General features: G+C 42.2%; 1 protein-coding gene across 1 annotated transcript; it reads left to right on the top strand.

Moving 5' to 3' along the window:
* The first annotated feature begins 7123 nt into the window (after positions 1-7123).
* On the top strand, positions 7124-11357 carry Tmco2 (transmembrane and coiled-coil domains 2). The gene is made up of 2 exons (XM_075947212.1): positions 7124-7366; positions 11040-11357. Exons 1-2 carry the CDS (start codon positions 7124-7126, stop codon positions 11355-11357), a joined length of 561 nt encoding a protein of 186 aa, XP_075803327.1.
* The last annotated feature ends 7822 nt before the right edge of the window (positions 11358-19179 follow it).

Here is a 19179-nt window from a genome sequence, read left to right as displayed (position 1 = left end):
GGTATTTTGGTTTGGTTTTTCTGAGACAGGGTTGCTCTGTAACTTTTTGGAGCCTGTCCTGGAACTCACTCTGTAGACCAGGCTGGCCTCGAACTCACAGAAATTCGCCTGTCTCTGCCTCCTGAGTGCTGGGATTAAAGGTGTGCGCCACCACCTTGTTTTTTCTTATTGTTTCTCTGTGAGTACAATGACCTCCATGTCCCCAACATTTCCCTTCTAATTTTCTTTTAAGAAAAAATAGTGTCTGTAATAAACGTCGAGGTTGAATGCATTGCCTCTGTAGCTAATCTAACTAATACAGGCAAGCGTAAAAGAGTTTCAGTCAGAGCTAGCAGAGGGCTGAGGAAAAGGGAAAGCCATCCTCAATTCAACCATCTCTTCATTTGTTACTGCTAATATTTCTGTTGTGAGCAAAATGGGTGGAATATGGTCTATTCCACATAAAGCTTCATAAAAACCTCAGTATGGCAAAACTGTCATGCTGTCTCCTATCACAGGTGTGTCTTTTGTCCCCCTGACAAAAGGCATTTGGATAGAGTCGTTAACATGGCAGTATCATGCTTGCCTTAGTCCTTGTTGTTTCCCCCAAAGTCTCAGCTTGATGAGTTAAAGTTCTGATGTTCCCCAGGGTATCCGCTTACTCTCCTTGGGACATCTCCTCTTGATGGATATGTCATCTGCCTTCAGACATTTCCTTTGTCTGATGCCCTCTGGATGTCCGGGTCAGATGCACCAAATCAGGACTTTGTTTATTTTATTTTTTGCCTTAGCGTGAGGACGTCCAGTGACAGAAAGATGACCTCACCTTAGTGTTAGAACATCCAGATACATAAGGATGAGCTCGCCTCAGTGTTAGAACATCCAGATACATAAGGATGACCTTATCTTAGTGTTAGAACATCTGGAGACATAAGGATGACCTTATCTTAGTGTTAGAACATCTGGAGACATAAGGATGACCTTATCTTAGTGTTAGAACATCTGGAGACATAAGGATGAGCTCGCCTCAGTGTTAGGACATCCGGAGACATAAGGATGACCTTATCTTAGTGTTAGAACATCTGGAGACATAAGGATGACCTTATCTTAGTGTTAGAACATCTGGAGACATAAGGATGAGCTCGCCTCAGTGTTAGGACATCCAGATACATAAGGATGAGCTCGCCTCAGTGTTAGGACATCCGGAGACATAAGGATGACCTTATCTTAGTGTTAGAACATCTGGAGACATAAGGATGACCTTATCTTAGTGTTAGAACATCTGGAGACATAAGGATGACCTTATCTTAGTGTTAGAACATCTGGAGACATAAGGATGACCTTATCTTAGTGTTAGAACATCTGGAGACATAAGGATGAGCTCGCCTCAGTGTTAGAACATCTGGAGACATAAGGATGACCTCGCCTCAGTGTTAGGACATCCGGAGACATAAGGATGAGCTCGCCTCAGTGTTAGGACATCCGGAGACATAAGGATGAGCTCGCCTCAGTGTTAGAACATCTGGAGACATAAGGATGACCTTATCTCAGTGTTAGAACATCTGGTGACATAGGATGACCTCGCCTCAGTGTTAGGACATCCAGCTCTTTCTTTTTATTTAGTATATACTTTAGGTGGTGTCTCCTTTAAGGAAAATGCTTTCAGGGGGCTGGAGAGATGGCTCAATGGTTAAGAGCATTGCCTGCTCTTCCAAAGGTCCTGAGTTCAATTCCCAGCAACCACATGGTGGCTCACAACCATTTGTAATCAGGTCTGGTGCCTTCTTCTGGCCTTCAGGCATACAGACAGAATATTGTATAAATAATAAATAAATATTTTAAAAAAAAGGAAAATGCTTTCAGGCAGCAGAGAAAGTATTATCCTTTAAAATAAAAACAAATAATTTAAAGTTAGCATAACTTAATAGTATGTGGGGATTTAGGTGTTAATACTCCTTTTGTTTATCTTTTAAATTTGTCAATTAAGTATCTGATGATGTCATTCCACAATAGCTTGACCCCGTGGATAGTACGGGATTTTAGTAAGATGATTAATATTAAAATTTCTCAAATCATTTGCTAGCATAAGTAGGACCTGTCTTAGTTAGGGCTTCTATTGCTGTGAAGAGACACCATGACCATGGCAACTCTTACAAAGGAAAACATTTAACTGGGCTGTCTCACTTACAGTTCAGAGGTTCAGTCCACTATGATCATGGTGGAATATGGCGGTGTGCAGGCAGACATGATGCTGAAGAAACAGGGTTTCTCTGTAGCATTGTTGTCTAAGTTCTCTGGGATTGTGGTTTGTAGGCTGGCTTTCTTTGCTTTATGTTTAAAAACCACCTATGAGTGAGTACATGTGATAATTGTCTTTCTGTGTGTGGGTTACCTCACTCAAAATAATGTTTTCTAGTTCCATTCATTTTCCTGCAAAATTCAAACTGTAGAAGAATGAAAATAGACCCATATCTATCACCATGCACAAAACTCAAGTCCAAATGGATCAAAGACCTCAACATAAAGCCAGCCACATTGATTCTTTGTATTGTTTTTTCTTTTTTGTTCCATTTTGTTGATTTCAGCTCTCACTTTGATTATTTCCTGTCATCTAGTTCTTTTAGGTGAGTTTGCTTCTTTTTGTTCTAAGGTTTTCAAATGTTCTGTTATTTCACTAGTGTGGGATTTTTCCAGCTTCTCTATGTAGGCATTTAGTGCTATGGACTTTCCTCTTAACACTGCTTTCATTGTGTTCCATAAATTTGGGTATGTTGTGTGGTCATTTTCGTTGAATTTTAGGAAGTCTTAATTTGTCCCTTTATTTCTTCCTTGACCCATTGGTGATTCAGGTGAGCATTGTTTAATTTCCATGTGTTTGTGGGTTTTCTGGAATTGGTATTGCTGTTGACTTCTAGTTTTATACCATGGTGATCTGATAACGTACATTGGGTTATTCCAATTTTCTTGTATTTGTTGGTTTGTTTTGTTACCGAGTATGTGGTCAATTTTTGAGAAGGTTCCATGAGGTGCTGAGAAAGAGGTATATTCTTTTCTGTTTAGATGGAATATTCTATAGATGTCTGTTAAGTCCATTTGAGTCATAACATCTGTTAGTTCTTTTATTTCTCTGTTCATTTTTTGTCTGATTGACCTGTCCAGTGATGAGAGGGGAGTGTTGAAGTCTCCCACTATTAGTGTGTGGGGTTTAATGTATGATTTAAACTTTAGAAGTGTTTCTTTCACATATGAGGGTGTCCTATTTGGGGCATAGATGTTCAGTGTTGAAATTTCCTCTTGATGGATTTTTCCTGTGACTTCTTTATCTCTTTTGACTGTTTTAGCTTGAAGTTTATTTTGTTAGATATTAGGATAGCTACACCTGCTTGTTTCTTAGGTCCATTGATTGGTATATTTTTTTCCCAACCCTTTACTCTGAGAGGATGTCTGTCTTTGAGGTTGAGATGTGTTCCTTGTATGCAGAAGAAGGATGGATTCTGTTTTCGTATCCAATCTGTTAGCCTGAGCCTTTTTATAGAGAGTTGAGTCCATTTACATTAAGGGATATTAATGACCAGTGATTGCTATCTCCTGTTAATTTAGTTTTCATCGTTGGTAATGTTAATTTGTGCATTTTTTTTTCTTCTGGATTTGCTGTAATGAGATCATCAATTGTCTGTGTTTTTGTTGGTGTAACCATCTTCCTTGGGTTGGAATTTTCCTTCTAGTATTTTGTGTAGAGCTGGGTTTGTGGCTAGGTATTGGTGAAATCTAGATTTGTCATGGAATATCTTGTTTTGTCCTTCTATGGTGATTGACAGTTTTACTGTGTATAGTAGTGTGCAGCCCCTATTATTATTTTTTTAAAGCAAGGAAACTGAGCTGAAGGTTCATAAAGCCCTTTTCCCATTTTTGTCTCCTTTCCATGTCTACTCCTTTTGCAATGTTTCCTTTCCATTCTTGGTGCATCTCTGCCCTTCGTGTGCTAATTTATACCTGAGGTCAAGTAATGTCGAGCCTCGGTCTTCCTTAAGAATACCCATTTTTTAAAAAAAAGACCTTTGAATAGTCACAGCTGAAAAGTACATACAACAAAGTAGCAGGATAGAAAATTAACACTTGTAGCCTGTATGTATACATGTGAAAAATATACCAAATCCTTTTCACTCATAAAAAAAAGTGAGAAAAAAAAGGGGGGCGGCTGGAGAGATGGCTCAAGGGTTAAGAGCATTGCCTGCTCTTCCAAAGGTCCTGAGTTCAATTCCCGGCAACCACATGGTGGCTCACAACCATCTGTAATGAGGTCTGGTGCCCTCTTCTGGTCTTCAGGAACACACACAGATAGAATATTGTATACATAATAAATAAATATTTGAAAAAAAAAAAAGAATACCCGTTTAGGATGAGGAGGTCTAAACTGGGGTTCCAAAGCTATCCATTATGACTAGAAGACTCTGATTCTTCTTAGTCCATCCAATAAACTGTCAACCAGACTTAAGGATGAGCAGAGTCAGCTAAAATAATAATCTGCAGTCAGTTAGACTATTCATTGGCTGAGAAACGTCTAGTAAAGGCCGATTGGTTACGGAGAGTTTAGACTTTTGAGCTGTAGAACCCAGAGTGGGTGCCATCTTTTTGTGGAGCATGTGGAATTTGTGTGTAAATACGCTCATGGTCCTTTCCAAGAGTCATCTAAAAAAACATTAAAGAGCCATCTCTATAGGATTTTAAGATGTAATTTGAGGCAATACCCATTGGGTATTTTTGTAAAATCTTAAAAAGAGGATTTTAAAAAATAGATCCTGAGTAACATGTTAATGTGACCTGCCAATTATTAACAGCGTGGAGCAAATAACTCACCTGCATTTTAGTTAGTAGAAAAATAATTTTTGCATGTTCTTTATCAGTAAGGAATTATTTCTATGAGTTACTGCCTTAGCAGTCACATTACTAAATAAGCTAATAACCTGCTGTTTCAGGTGTTACATTTTTATAGAGTTTAACTGAGTTTCCAGAATGGAACCTAAAGAGCAGAGGCAAACCCTGTGGTGTAAATGACGGGAATGCTAAACAGATAAGAGCAGACTCAATGATAGTTCAACATTATGAGTTTTGATCTGTTAGTTTATTTACTATGAAAATTAAGCATTCCTTTACATATTATTAAATAATCAGGAGAAGAGAACATCCTCTATACAATAGTTAATATCCCTGGAAATGTAAACAACGTTGGCTTAGTGCTTTATGCTCTAGTTGTGATTGTTTTTGTACTAGAAGTTGAACTTGTTTTGATTTTTTTTTTCTCCCATGAAGGGACCATTGATACTGAGTTAATCCCTCGGGGAGGAAAAAAACCAAAACCATTTCAACAAAAATCAAGCAAACAAATGCTTAATGATTCTCTGTGAGTGCAAGGACCTCTGTTTCCCTAACAAAAGCCCTTCCTAGCCTGGTGGTGGTGGTGGTGGTGGTGGTGGTGGTGGTGGTGGTGGTGGTGGTGGTGGTGGTGCTTTAATCCCCACACTCAGGAGGCAGGGGCAGGTGGATCTCTGTGAATCCGAGGCCAGCCTGGTCTGCAAAGCGAGTTCTAACACAACCAGACCTGTTACTGATTTCCTTCAAATTCCTCTCAGACTTAATATACTTGGGCTTTCTCGTTCAGAAAAAAGTCACTGCTACCCTGTGTGTTCAAAGTGCTGGAAATGTTCTATATGGGCACAATATAAGAAGTGCTCATGTGGCTGTTTAAATTTAAATAAAGCTGAAATGTAAAACCAGGCCTTCTTCAACACTATCCAATTTTGTTGTTTTGATGCGGGGTCTCACGTAGCCCTGTCCAGCTTGAAATCTTTAGCGATCCTAGAATGACTTGGAATTTTGGGTCTTCTTCCCCAACCTCTTCAGTGCTGGGATTATAGGCACGTGCCGCCACTGCCTCGGCTAGTTTTGCTTTGGGCTTTTTGTTTTTGTTTTGTTTTTCAACTTGAAACAAGCTGGGCTCATCTGGGTAGAAGAAATCTCAATTGAGAAGATGCTTTGCCTACAGGTTGACCTGTCGGCAAATCTGGGGATATTTTCTTGATTGGTGATTGATGTTGGCAGGCCCAGCTCACAGTGGGAAGTGCCACCCTTCAGCTAGTGGTCCAGGATTGAAAAGAAAACCTGCTGAGGGGTGGAGAGATAGATAGCTAGATAGATAGTTAGGGAAACAGAGGTCCTTGCACTCACATTAGGAACACTGACTACTTGTTTGGATTCCCACCACCTACAGGGGATCCAGTTCCTCTTTTGGCCTGTGCAGGCATATGGTGCACAGACATACATGCAGGCAAAATACCCATACACATTAAAAACAACAACAACAACAACAAAAATGCTGAGCAAGCCATGAGGAGCAAGCTAGTAAGCAACGCTCCTCCATGACCACGGCTTCAGTTTCTAGTTCCTGCCCCGACATCCCTTGAGCATGGGCAATAGTCTACTAGGTGAAATAACCCTTTCCACCTCAAGTTGCTTTTGGTCACATTGTTCATCACAGCCATAGAAATCAAACGAGGACAGCTACCATGGCTTGTTTCTGTAGTGCTTGGGATAACCCTAAGCTTTGTGTGTAGTAGGCAAGAACAGTACCAACTGCCGGGCAGTGGTGGCACATGCCTTTAATCCCAACACTCGGGAGGCAGAGGCAGGCAGATCTCTGTGAGTTCGAGACCAGCCTGGTCTACAAGAGCTAGTTCCAGGACAGGCTCCAAAGCCACAGAGAAACCCTGTCTCAAAAAAAAAAAAAACAGTACCAACTGAGCTACACTCCTTGCTCCAACTGTTCCCATTTTGAGTGATAGCGGCTGCTATATCAGACAAGGCAGACACAGAGCGTCTCCATCATCACAGAAGGTGCTACGAGGGGACTGCTATGCTAGAACCAAGAAGAGCTAAAGAGCAGAAAAAACGGTATGGATGAACTGAACACTGCTGCCTGCTTGCTCTTGAGTGAGAAGGGTCATTGGTGAGCCTCCTGAGCGGTGACATCACAAAGCATAGCTCACAATGGCTCCAGAACACTTGAACTCCCTGAGCACTTTCCCTAACAAATGGCTAGATTCCTGAAGCCTCCGCACATGTAGTTCCTGCAGCTGCCGTTTTAAAAATGCCAGTATCTCCAACGGCAACTTCTTCCTGGGACAACCTGTTAAATGCTCTTGCTCGCAGCTCGATATGGAATTGGTTACAAGCAACTTTTGTGGGGGAGACAAGTGCGCCTCAGCCAACAAATTTGGGGGTACTCGATAATCTCGTGCCAGCAGTGCAAATCATCCTAGGGGTCTCTTTTTTGACTTTGTTGGCAATTGGATTATTTTCCTTATGGAAACGAAGTGTTCGATCAATCCAGGTTGTATTCATAGAAAGTTAAGTCTTTTGTGTCTGGTGGGAGATGTGTTTGTTGGGTTTTGCTGTTCTAATACAGGGTGGTCGTTTAGGCTGGCCCTAAACTCATGGTAAAAACTTGTGGGCCTCCTGCTTCATTAAGTCCTTACCCCCAAACTCTCACCCTGAGGGCTGACACACACCACGATTTCTGGCCAAAGAGTCAACTTTGGTTACTTCTCTTTTATATTGCTCCTGCTTAGTTTTGTAAGTTTATGTAAAGGATCAAGGAAGGGGGGAGGTTAGCTATTGTCTCTGCCTCTAAAGTTGGTTGAAACTACACTTTCTTTAGGTGAAAAAGACAAGATCTCCTGAGTAAATTGGGAGTGTGGGGTCACAGAAGAGGGTAGAAGGGGAGAAGGGAGTGGAGAAAAATATCTAACTCAATAAAAATAATAAACTAAAAAAGAAACTTTCTTAAAGAGGAAGGAAAGAAGGAAAAAAGGAAGGAAGGAAGGAGGGAGGGAAGGAAGGAAGGAAAGAGAGAGAGAGAGAGAGAGAAAGAAAGAAAGAGAGGGAAAGAAAGAAACTATACTCACTATCCTTGAAAACCTCCACCAATTAGGTTGTAAACATAAAAATACTTTCTCGCAATGGTGTTTGGCTTGTCTCTATTATAAAATAGATTTGGACAAGTTCATCACTTGAAAGAGTCATCTGGCTCAAACTTAGTTGATCACTTGTCTCTGAGAACATACCATGTTCATAGAATAAGCAGTGTGGGACAACCAGGCTTGTGTGTGTGTGTGTGTGTGTGTGTGTGTGTGTTATTCATACTGCCATTAATTTTTTTTCTGCTATTTCTCTTTAACTGAGAAAACTGTGTGAGTTAGAGCATCCCAGTGTTTTCATCATTGTTTTAACAAGCTAAGCCCCAGAAACATACAGGGGCTCTTTAGTGGGATGGAAAGTTAACAGGCTTATTATAAGGAACATTGGGAATGTGTATAGTTTTGTCTAACCTTCAGTAATAAGGCAGTGGCAGCACACGCCTTTAATCACAGCAGCTTGTTCTCTGAGTTCTAGGCCAGGCTCATCTACAGAGAGAGTTCCAGGACAGAGAAACCCTGTTGAAAAACAACAACAACAACAACAATAATAATGATGATGATAATTCATTTATAGCATGGTTCTCAATGTTTTGGGAAATCTGAATAACTCCTTGAAATAGTTTGTTTTCACATGAGAAATGAGGAGAGTGAGGTACATGAAGGCTCAGTGGAAATTTAAGGAGGTAGAATTTAAAGAGGGCTTTTGTTTTGTTTTGTCAAGAAGAACCCCCACACTTAGGCTGACGTCAGATTAGCTGGATAGTAAAAGCTAACACAGGACTCTCTAGCACCCTCATTCCCCCTTTCAAGTGTTTGAATTACAGTCATGGGGACTTTATTTCTTACTTTTGGTTTTTCGAGACAGAATTTCTTAGTAGCTATGGCGCCAATGCTGGAACTCTCTCTGTAGACCAGGCTGGCCTTGAACTCACGGACCGCTGCTTGTCTCTGCCTCCTGAGTGCTGGGGTTAAAGGCAGGTCTGTTTGATAAGTATACAGAGAAGTTATTACTGGATTGTTTCATAGCTTTTCTTTCTTTTCCAGTTAGGAATCACAGCTGAATGCACATTCAAGTTTAATTTTGGAAAGCTCTGCATAACAGGCAGGACAGGGATTATCACGGCCACTGTGGAAGTCGGGTAACTTAGTTGCTGCCCAGGTTCACATGGTTTTGTTAGAGCTTGGGAAGCTGGAGCTAGAACCCAATGTGTAGGGTTTCAAATTTAAATTTTTGTTCAAAAGCTCATAAAATAGAAGAAATAAACATGACTCATCAATATGCGATTGTGTGTGCACATAAACACATCTCAGTTATGTACCGCCAGAGTGGAAGATAGCAACACAAACTTGGTTCGGTGCAGTCGGAGAGATGCGCTTTCAGACTCGCAAACAGTGCAGGCAAAAGTAATCAAACCAGAAACCAGCTGTGGCGATGCGTGACTGCAATGCCATCATTTGGAAGGTGGGGGTAGGGTGATTGGAAATTTAATACCAAGTTGTAGGGCCAGCCTAGGATACACGAGACCCCATCTCTAAAAGAAAAGGAAGAAAAAGGAACAATACAGCAGAATGAGTAACCGTGTGGCTCAGGAGTCGGACTGCTTGGTAGACATTTTTGCGAACTATCTGCTCTGTGAACTGAGATCACTCACTGGACCTCTAGCTCAGTTCCCTTGTCTGTGAAATGGTCTTAGTGGAATGTCTTATGGGGTTGTGGTGAAGTGTAAGAGAGATAGACTGTGTATCAAGCCTAATCCATGCATATTCATTAAGCAGTGTTAATTGCTCTGAGGAAAACAGTGATGGGTTTGTTTTAAACCTACCAGGAATCTAAATAGGTTAGAGCAGTTTTTCCATGACCAGTGTCTTAGTTTGGGGAAGGGGCTATCGGCTGTGCTGAAACCCCATGACCAGAGCAACCTGGGAGGAGAGGGTTGATTTGGCACGTACTTCCACATCACAGTTCACCATGGAAGTCAGGACAGGAGCTCAAACAGATCAAGAGAAACCAGGGAGGATGCTGCTTACTGGCTTGTTCTTTATGGTTTTCTCAGCCTGTTTGCTTATGGAACCCAGGACCACCACCCCAGGGATGGCACCACCCACAATAGGCTGGGCCCTATCCTATCAAACGCCAACTAAGAAAATGGCCTGCAGGCTTGGCGACAGCTCCGTTTTATGGAGGCCTCTTCTCCATTGAGGTGCCCTCCTCTCAGATGACTTTAGCTTGTGTCAAGTTAACATAAAACTAGCTAGCACTACCAGAAAATCAACTTTTTAGACCTCTTTACTTGGGAGAATTCCTGGATTCCAGTCCTGGCTTTCTCAGTTCCAGTCTGTGACATTGAACATTGACAAGGTTCACACTGGAAGGTGTGAACTAGTGGATAAGTGCATCTCTTCCGGGTTTTCCTGCATGAGTGAGCATGGAGCCTGCCACATGGTAACAAACTTGAACAAATGGAACTTACTATTATGCCTTTTGTTTTGTTTTGTTTTTTGTTTTTCAAGACAGGGTTTCTCTGTAGCTTTGGAGTCTGTCCTGGAACTATAGACCAGGCTGGTCTCAAATTTACAGAGATCCACCTGCCTCTGCCTCCCAAGTGCTGGGATTAAAGGCGTGTGCCACCACTGCCTGGCCTATTATGCTTTTTATTTTCCTAAGTAGAAATCAAACCCCTACCACTCTGGTGATGGTGAACAAAAGAGTAAAGGTTGGAGGGCGGGAGAGATGACTTGGCTAGGTTAAGAGCATTAGGTGCTCTCACAGAGGACCCAGTTTTGATTCCCAGCACCCACATAGCCGCTCACAACCATTTGTAACTCCAGTTCCAGGGAATCCCATACCCTCTTTCGGCCTCCTTGGGCGCCAGCCAGGCATGTAAGTGCTATATCTATATACATGCAAACAAAGCACTCGTACACGTTACAAGGTCTTTAAAAAGATTAAAAGTCGGCATGAAATGTTTCGTTAAAGGAAAAGCTTGGCGTGTCGTTACTAGAAGACTGTCGTTCTGTTTGGGGTGTATAGTTGCCTGTGACTTTTCGCTTGCATGGCCAAGTAACACTTGTTTTGTTTCATTTTAGAAAATAGTGGTGTTTGTGATCACACTCTACCAACTTTACAAGAAAGGCTCAGATTTCTTTCAGGCTTTGCTAGCCAACCCAGAAGGAAGCGGTCGCCAGATTCAAGACAATAGTAATATCTTCATGTCTTTGGGTCTGCAAGAGAAAATCTTGAAAAAGCTTCAGATGGTGGAAAACAAAGTGAGAGACCTAGAGGGGATGATCGTTACCCACAAGCCCTTCGTGAAGCGGGACTGCTCCTCTGAGCCCTACTGCAGCTGCTCCGACTGCCAGAGCCCCTTGCCCACATCAGGGTTTACTTCCACATCTGAAATGTGATGGACTCCAATCTTTCCCATAAAAGCACTGCTTCCCTCGTGTGTGCAGTGGTGTATCAATAAAATAGAGAACTATATTGAAATTACCCAGCAAAGATCTGATGATACCCTCTTCCACAGGGCCCAGAGTCTACCTTGTGTGTGTTGGGTCATGTGGGGTAATGATAGTTGAAAATGTCTCTGAGCATGGGGGCTGGGGCTTGCTGGGAAGTCATTTGCCTGGCATAGACAAGTATGCTGCTGATTCAGCAGGCTGGAGACCATAGAGTAATGCAAGATAGCCAGACTGGAGGGGAAGCCCATGTAGAAAGAAGGGGGGTGCTCAGGGCTGTGGCTCTGAGGTCCATGCTGAAGACACTGGAGAAGATGTGATGTAAGCCAGTCACAGTTTGAGGGCCATAGTGTGTGAACAGACTGCCCCGTGCTGGTCCCTGTCATAAGAAAAGTGTGCAGTCCAGGAACCCCTGGATTTTTCAGAGGTGAGCAACGGGGAGAGTATTCATAAAGGAGGACATTGTGGACTTGTTTGTTTTCTGGGCAAGGTTTCACTAGGTAGCCCAGGCATGCCCTGGAACTCTGTGTGTGTGTGTGTCTCTCTCTCTCTGTGTGTGTCTGTGTGTTAGGGCAGGGAATGGGAATGGGAGTGTGTTGCCTGCACATCTGTATACCACTTTCTTGCCTGGTATCCACAGAAGCCAGACGCAGTACCCTAGGACCAGAGTTACAGGTAGCTGTGTGTAGCTAACAGGGCCAGCCTCCAGTCAGCACCAAGGTAAATAAAATCCACAAAGGTGGTGGGGGGGCTAGACTTTTTCTATCTGAGGGGAAAAATAAGTAAACACATGCTATCTGCTGATAACCTAAGAGGAACATGCACATGCTGTCCGGATGGTCACCTTCTCTTTATCTTAAAATAATCTCTTTCTGTTTATTTATTAATTATATATACAATATTCTGTCTGTGTGTATGTTCACAGACCAGAAGAGGGCACCAGACCTCATTACAGATGGTTGTGAGCCACCATGTGGTTGCCAGTAATTGAACTCAGGATCTTTGGAAGGGCAGGCAATGCTCTTAACCACTGAGCCATCTCTCCAGCACCCAATAATCTCTTTCTTGACACTCTCTCTGCACAGTTACATTCTATCTCCATTCACATGGTTACACATCTTTAACATACATTTCTCTTTTACATGTCTTGCAACTTCATCTTCCCTGCCTCCACACAGTCACAGATCTCCGCAAGGCTACAGCTGTACATCTGATTTACATGTCCTCTCACCGTACAGCAATTTAGACAGCTCCTAGGCATAGCTTCTCTACGTAGCAGCAGCAGCAGCGCTCACACGTGCTCTCTGTCACACTCACTGCTTCTACATTACCCACACGCTCTTCGCTCCCTCACGCTTCTCTCATTCGGCACACACACACACACACACACACACACACACACACACACACACACACTGCGGCAGCTCTCACATAGCTCTGCACAGCCTCCTCTCTCCACACCCGTGCCACCTACCCTCTTATACAGCCAAACTCTGGACAATTAGAAGTTACATCTTCAGGCCTGACCCATTCTCATTACACAAGATAAGTCACCTAGTTTACTCCTAGGCTAGCGATGTCACATTGACCCTTGCACGGAGCTCTAAGTTGGTGAGGGTTCCCAGACAGTAAACAGCTGGCTGGACCTTAATGTTGGGGAGGACGTGCAGATGAAAGTTGCTTCAAACTCTAACCTTGAATCAGAAAAACAACAGCTAGGAAAATGACCTGCTGTATTTGCCTCTAGGGGCAACCAGATACTTGTCTCTAGGGGCGACCAGCCTGCTTTGAATTTGTTCTGAAGTCCAAAATTAGCTGTCTGTGTAAAAGGCTGTCTTTGTGACTGAGAATTCTGTCAGTCTGAGTAATGTAAAATATCCTAGTATTGTTTCTATCCATCAAATTGTGCAGGATCATCTTCCTGACCATCCACAGCTATATGTGAGCCCAATAAGTGTAAAAGACGCCCCCAAAGGGCTGTGGAAAGAGCCCCACAGCTGTTCTTAGGGAAGAAATGAAGTGACTCATGAGAGAAATCACGGAGACAAACGGTTATCTACAGCCAGTGACCCCGCAGCCTTGCCAGGTGGGGCTTCCCATCAAGAATCATACATCTGGTGGGTCAACCTGTTAAACACTGATTGTCACTGATTTGTACATTCCCACGGCCCCCTGCAGTTGTGAGACTGCATGTGGCCACTAGAAATCAAACTTGGATCCTCTGCAAGAGCAACAAGTGCTCTTAACTGGTGAGTCATCCCTCCATCCCCAAGTGCGCTCGTAATTTTATAAACTGTGATTTACCCCAGCCCACCCATCTCATTAGCAGATTGATGATAGAATTTTACCATATATGTTTATTATTATAGAATTTATAGTTGTTTTATTTTGATCAGCTATGTATAAAAATTGTAATGGCAATCAGAAGAATTCTAATTTTTGTTTGTTTGTTTTCAAGACAGGGTTTCTTTCTGTAATGGCCTTGGCTGTCCTGAAACTGTTTGTAGATCAGGCTGGTCTTGAACTCACAGAGATCCACATGCCTCTGTCTCCCTGAGTGCTGAGATTATAAGTGTCATTTTGATTAGCTATACATAAAAATAATTTTAATGATAGTTCTAACAGAGTTTCCATTTACAGGGATTTTTTTTTTATTTTTTAGATAAGGTCTTTGCTATACAGCCTAGGCTGGCCTCAAATTTGCTATCCTCCTGTCCCTGCTTCTCAAGTGCTGCAATTACAGATGTAAGGCCAACCTGATCTACATAGCAAGTTCCAGGTTAGTTGGGGCTATGTAGTGAAACTCGGTCCCAAAAAATTTTATTTATTTACAAGATATGTAAACATAATGAATACTTTACAATATACATTTTTTTTTACTGCTCAGAGAGGGTTTTGTTTGTTTGTTTGTTTTTCCCAGACAGGAAAGTCCTGGCTATCCTGGAACTTGCTAAGTAGACCAGGCTGACCCTAAATTCAGAGATCTGTCTGCCTCTGCCTGCCAAGTGCTAGGATTAAAAGCATGTGCCACTATTGCCTCTCACCAAGCTGAGGTTTTAAAAATAGAAAAATATTACATTTGAACCCTTAAGGAAAGTAGAACCTATTATTATGTATGGTGAGAAAAACAATGTTGAGGTCCTGATCTATGCCGCTCTCAACCTGGGTCATTGAAGCTACTGTTGCTTCTTCCATGGCTTGATCATAATTCTAAATTTTCTTTAAGTCTCCATAAAATTATCAGCACCCCCAATCAGCAGAAAGTAGCCTGGAAAACTATGAACAAAAAATGAACTATGTATATTTTCCTTTGTTTAGACTGTTGGTTACAAGTTGTTATGGATAATGGTCAGGAGAAAAGCTAAATAAAGGATATTAGATTCAGAGTTCTTGTTAAAAATAGTGGGGGAGGAAGTGCTGTGACACAATGGTCTTTTATCCTGTCACTTGTCTTATTTTTAATAAAATGCTAATTGGCCAGTAGCCAGGCAGGAAGTAGAGGCAGGGCAACGAGAATTATGGGAAAAGGAAAGATTCAGTCTGCAGTCGTCACCAAGACAGAGAGGAAGCCAGACACAGAGCAAGCAAGATGTGAATGCCTCACCAAAAAAAGTACCAAGCCACATGGCTAACACAGACAAGAATTATGGGCAAACATAAGTTATAAGAGTTAATAAGAAGGGGCTAGAGAGATGGCTCAGTGGTTAAGAGCATTGCCTGCTCTTCCAAAGGTCCTGAGTTCAATTCCCAGCAACCACATGGTGGCTCACAACCATCTGTAATGAGGTCTGGTGCCCTTTTCTGGCCTGCAGACATACACACAGACAGAATATTGTATACATAAATAATAAATAAATAAATATTTAAAAAAGAGTTAATAAGAAGCCTGAGATACTCGGCCAATAAATTTATAATTAATGCAGACTTCTATGTGATTTCTTTGGTACTTAATAACTGTGGGATCAGGCAGGACAGAAAATCTCTGTCAACACCTCCTTCTTCTCTTCTTTTTTTTTTTTAAGTATATTTATTATGTATACTGTGTTCTACCTGCATGTATGGCTGCATGCCAGAAGAGGGCACTAGATCTCATTATAGGTGGTTGTTGAGTCACCATGTGGTTCCTGGGAATTGAACTCAGGACTTCTAGAAGAGCAGCATGTGCTCTTAACTACTGAGGAACCTTTCCGCCCCAGAGAAACTTCTTTTCCTTTCAGTGGGTATACAGAGACGTCTAGCTGGTCAAGCTACTAAAAATAATGACTATGAGCACTCAGCTCTAAATGGGACACACTGCCTATCACCATCCTGCCCTTGAGATTCAGGGGAACATTGAAGAAGAGGAAGTGGAAAGGATGTCGGAGATGGCAGGAGTGTTCTAAAATGCTCTCTGCAGAAATGACGCCATCACGCTCGCAAACTCAGTCACTTCTATAAGATCGATACAGTCAAAATTCTAGTATTGATGAGGGTGAGACTCACCAGGCCTCGCTCTTAGCTTAGAAGTTTGTTGTAAGGAGGCTGCTTGTTTATTTCCCGCCGCCCAGACTCCTGAAATAACCACACAACCATTAATCTGTGTATCACCACAATGATGTGGCTTACCGGGTAAAGTTCCATCTGGTGTCTGTCTCCAGCAGGGTTACATGGCTTCTCTCTCACTTCTCTTCCTTTCTCCCAGCATTCAGTTTAGTTTTCCCTGCCTACCTCTATTCCCTGCACAGGCCCAAGACAGTTTCTTTATTAACCAATGGCATTCACAGCATACAGAGAGGAATCCCACAACGGCAGTTTTTGACACTTACTGGCTGCCATGGAATAGAGAATCATTTTCTTTGGAGGTGTGGCCACTGGTAGGTTGCCCATGTTCTAATAGATGGCCCACACCCACACAGGCAACAATAATTGGAATCATTGGTTTTCAAAAGGAAGACATGGGCCTTTAATCTCAATACTCTGGAGACAGAGGTCTGTTGTGGAATATTAGTTTAAGACATGTTACATTTGTTTATGATATGGAACATTTGTTTAATGATGTAAAAATGTATTACATTCTTTTATGCTGCATCTGTTTAACTCTATAAAGGTGTTACTTTGCCTGTCTAAAATACCTGATTGGTCTAATAAAGATCTGAATGGCCAATAAGTTAGGCAGGAGAGAGGGATAGGCAGAGCTTCCAGGTGGAGAGAATAAATAGGAGGAGAAATCTAGGCTCTGGAGAAGAGAGAAGGAAGAGGAAAGAATGAGATGAGGATGCTAAAGGCCAGTCACACAACCACACAGCCAGCCACAAAGTAAGAACAAAACAAAGAAAAATGAGTAAAGAAAGATTAAAAAGCCCAGAGGCAAAATGTAGTTAAAGAATCAAAACAAGCTAAAGCCGGATATTCATAAGTAAGGTTAAGTTTCTGTGTATTTATTTGGGAGCTGGGTCGTGGGTCCCCTAAGAACAAAACAAACAAAAAAAGCCCACCAACCACATACACTGCTATTATTGTATACATATTTTAATTTTGTTTTTTTGAAACATGGTCTATGTAGCTCCCATTGTTCGGGAGCTCACTATGTAGACCAGGCTGTCCTCCAACTCACAGAGATCCTCCTGCCTCTGCTACCCAATTGCTGGGATTAAAGTGTATGCCACTGCACCCGGACCTGTATACCTGTTTTAAAGATAGAGAGGAGCTGGGCAGTGGTGGTGCACACCTTTAATTCCAACACTTAGGAAGCAGGGCAGGCAGATCTCTCTGGGTTCAAGGCCAGCCTCGTCTACAGAGTGAGTTCCAGAACATCCAGAGTTGTTACACAGAGAAACCCTGTCTTAAAACTCCCCCTCCCATATAAAACTAGAGATAGGGGCAGAGAACAGACATGAAGTTGAGTACAAATTGTTCCCTCCCTGTTTAAAAAGAGAACCATCTTGAAAATTTAGGAATACTTTCTAATGGACAAGGGTGGTTATTTATTATGGCTTAGATATGAAATATTTCCCATAGGTTCATGTGTTTCATCTTCATACAATGTTTTGGGAGATTAGAGATTATAGGGTCTTTAGGATGTGGGCCTTTACTGGAGGAAATAGGTTGCTGTTGCTAGGGCCTTATATCAACTCCTGTTCTGCCTGAGTCCTTTATTTCCTGGTCCACTGAAGTGTGAACAAGCAACCTCATGCTCCCGCTACCACAGAAGCAGCTACTTCAGATTCCCTGCCTGCCCCACCACAATGGACTGTACCTTCTCAAATCCATGAGCAATAGATCCCCAGTTGCTGCTTTCTGGGATTTTGTCAAAGTAACTAATACAGAAAATCAGTACCAGGAGGTGTAATCTTCGTTGTGATAAACCCGACTTTTGTTCGCCAGCCTTTCTAACTGGTTCGTAGGAGGAATATGGATGAGTGTCACGCTGTGTGCTAGAGGAGTTCTGGAGTGTCATAGCAGAACTTATTCTGACGAGAGTTTGGAGGAGCAGGCCGTCAATGCAGATGCAATCAACGGAGGTCATACTTCTGAGGTTTCAGAGGGGAACAAGATCTCTATTGGGAATTAGACATGCGTACTTGTGTTTCACTATAATGAAGGGGCTCTATATTACATACTGCTAATTAGCTGTCAGTCTAGGGAATTCAAGAGCAAGACAAGATTCGGTGGCATTGGTGTGTGTGAACCTTCCCCTGCTGCACAGAGAATGGAGGTGATGAGGAAGAAGGCTCTAGCAAAATCAATCTCAGAGATAGAACAGACCACCTGACCAGAGGGGCAAGACTGAGAAGATCGACTGTTTTCCTCCCATATATAATCTGCTGGCTGAAAATGAGGTGTTGGCGGGGGGGAAAGATGTTAGAGCCTTCGAATGTTAATCTACTATTTTCGGACTGCTGGCTTTCATCATAAAACACAAAGATCCAGTGCCTGGCTTTTGCTTGTGTGGCAGGTGGCAGGGACTTACAAATGGGGCTTTCCCATCAACTCATGTTCCTGCTTCCTGCATGTGTATTTCATACTGCTAAACCAACAGGGTCAATTCACTTTCACTTCCTGTTTTGTTAGAAGCGTTAACAGCTATTTTATTTTATGTATATTGGTGTTTTGCCTCTATGTTTATCTATGTGAGGGTGTCAGATTCCCTGGAGCCGGAGTGATAGACAGTTGTGAGCTGCTATGGGAGTGCTGGGAATTGATCTTGGAACCTCTGGAAAAACAGCCAGTGTTCTTAATCCCTGAGCCATCTCTCCAGCCCCAGGAAGTACTTTAATAACTAGATAAGAATGGGGTACTGGAGCAATAGCTCAGCAGTAAGTACTAGCTACTCCTGAAGCCCACCAGGCTTCAATTCCTAGCATCCATATGGCAGCTCACAACCCTCCTACAGCTCCAGTCCCAGAGGATACGATGCCTTCTGTGGCCCCCACGAGCACTGCACGAGGGTGATGTACAGACATACACACAGGCAAAACATATATACACACAAAAGAATTTTTAAAATAAAAAAAATGGTAGTAGTTCTTGATAATGTCAACCAATTGTTTACTCTTGTTACATTCTAAAACTAGAAGTTCTGCTGACAGTCAATCAAGCACACCACTGATTTTGCTGAAGCAAAAATTCCCCAAAGAACATTTGGTTTGCAAAAAGAGTTTGTGATCCTATTATACTGAAATAATTCACAATGTCTGGTGGCTTATACTGATTACTCTCAGGTGGATGAATTTCGGCACAGTTGAGAAATTTGAAACCTTGTTAATCTCAACACATCTTTAGCATTACAATT

The sequence above is a fragment of the Microtus pennsylvanicus genome, chromosome 13, assembly GCF_037038515.1.
Source record: "Microtus pennsylvanicus isolate mMicPen1 chromosome 13, mMicPen1.hap1, whole genome shotgun sequence".
In the NCBI taxonomy this organism is placed as follows: domain Eukaryota; kingdom Metazoa; phylum Chordata; class Mammalia; order Rodentia; family Cricetidae; genus Microtus; species Microtus pennsylvanicus.
The sequence above is the reverse complement of the archived record's forward strand: the minus strand, read 5'-3'. Positions and strand labels throughout refer to the sequence as shown.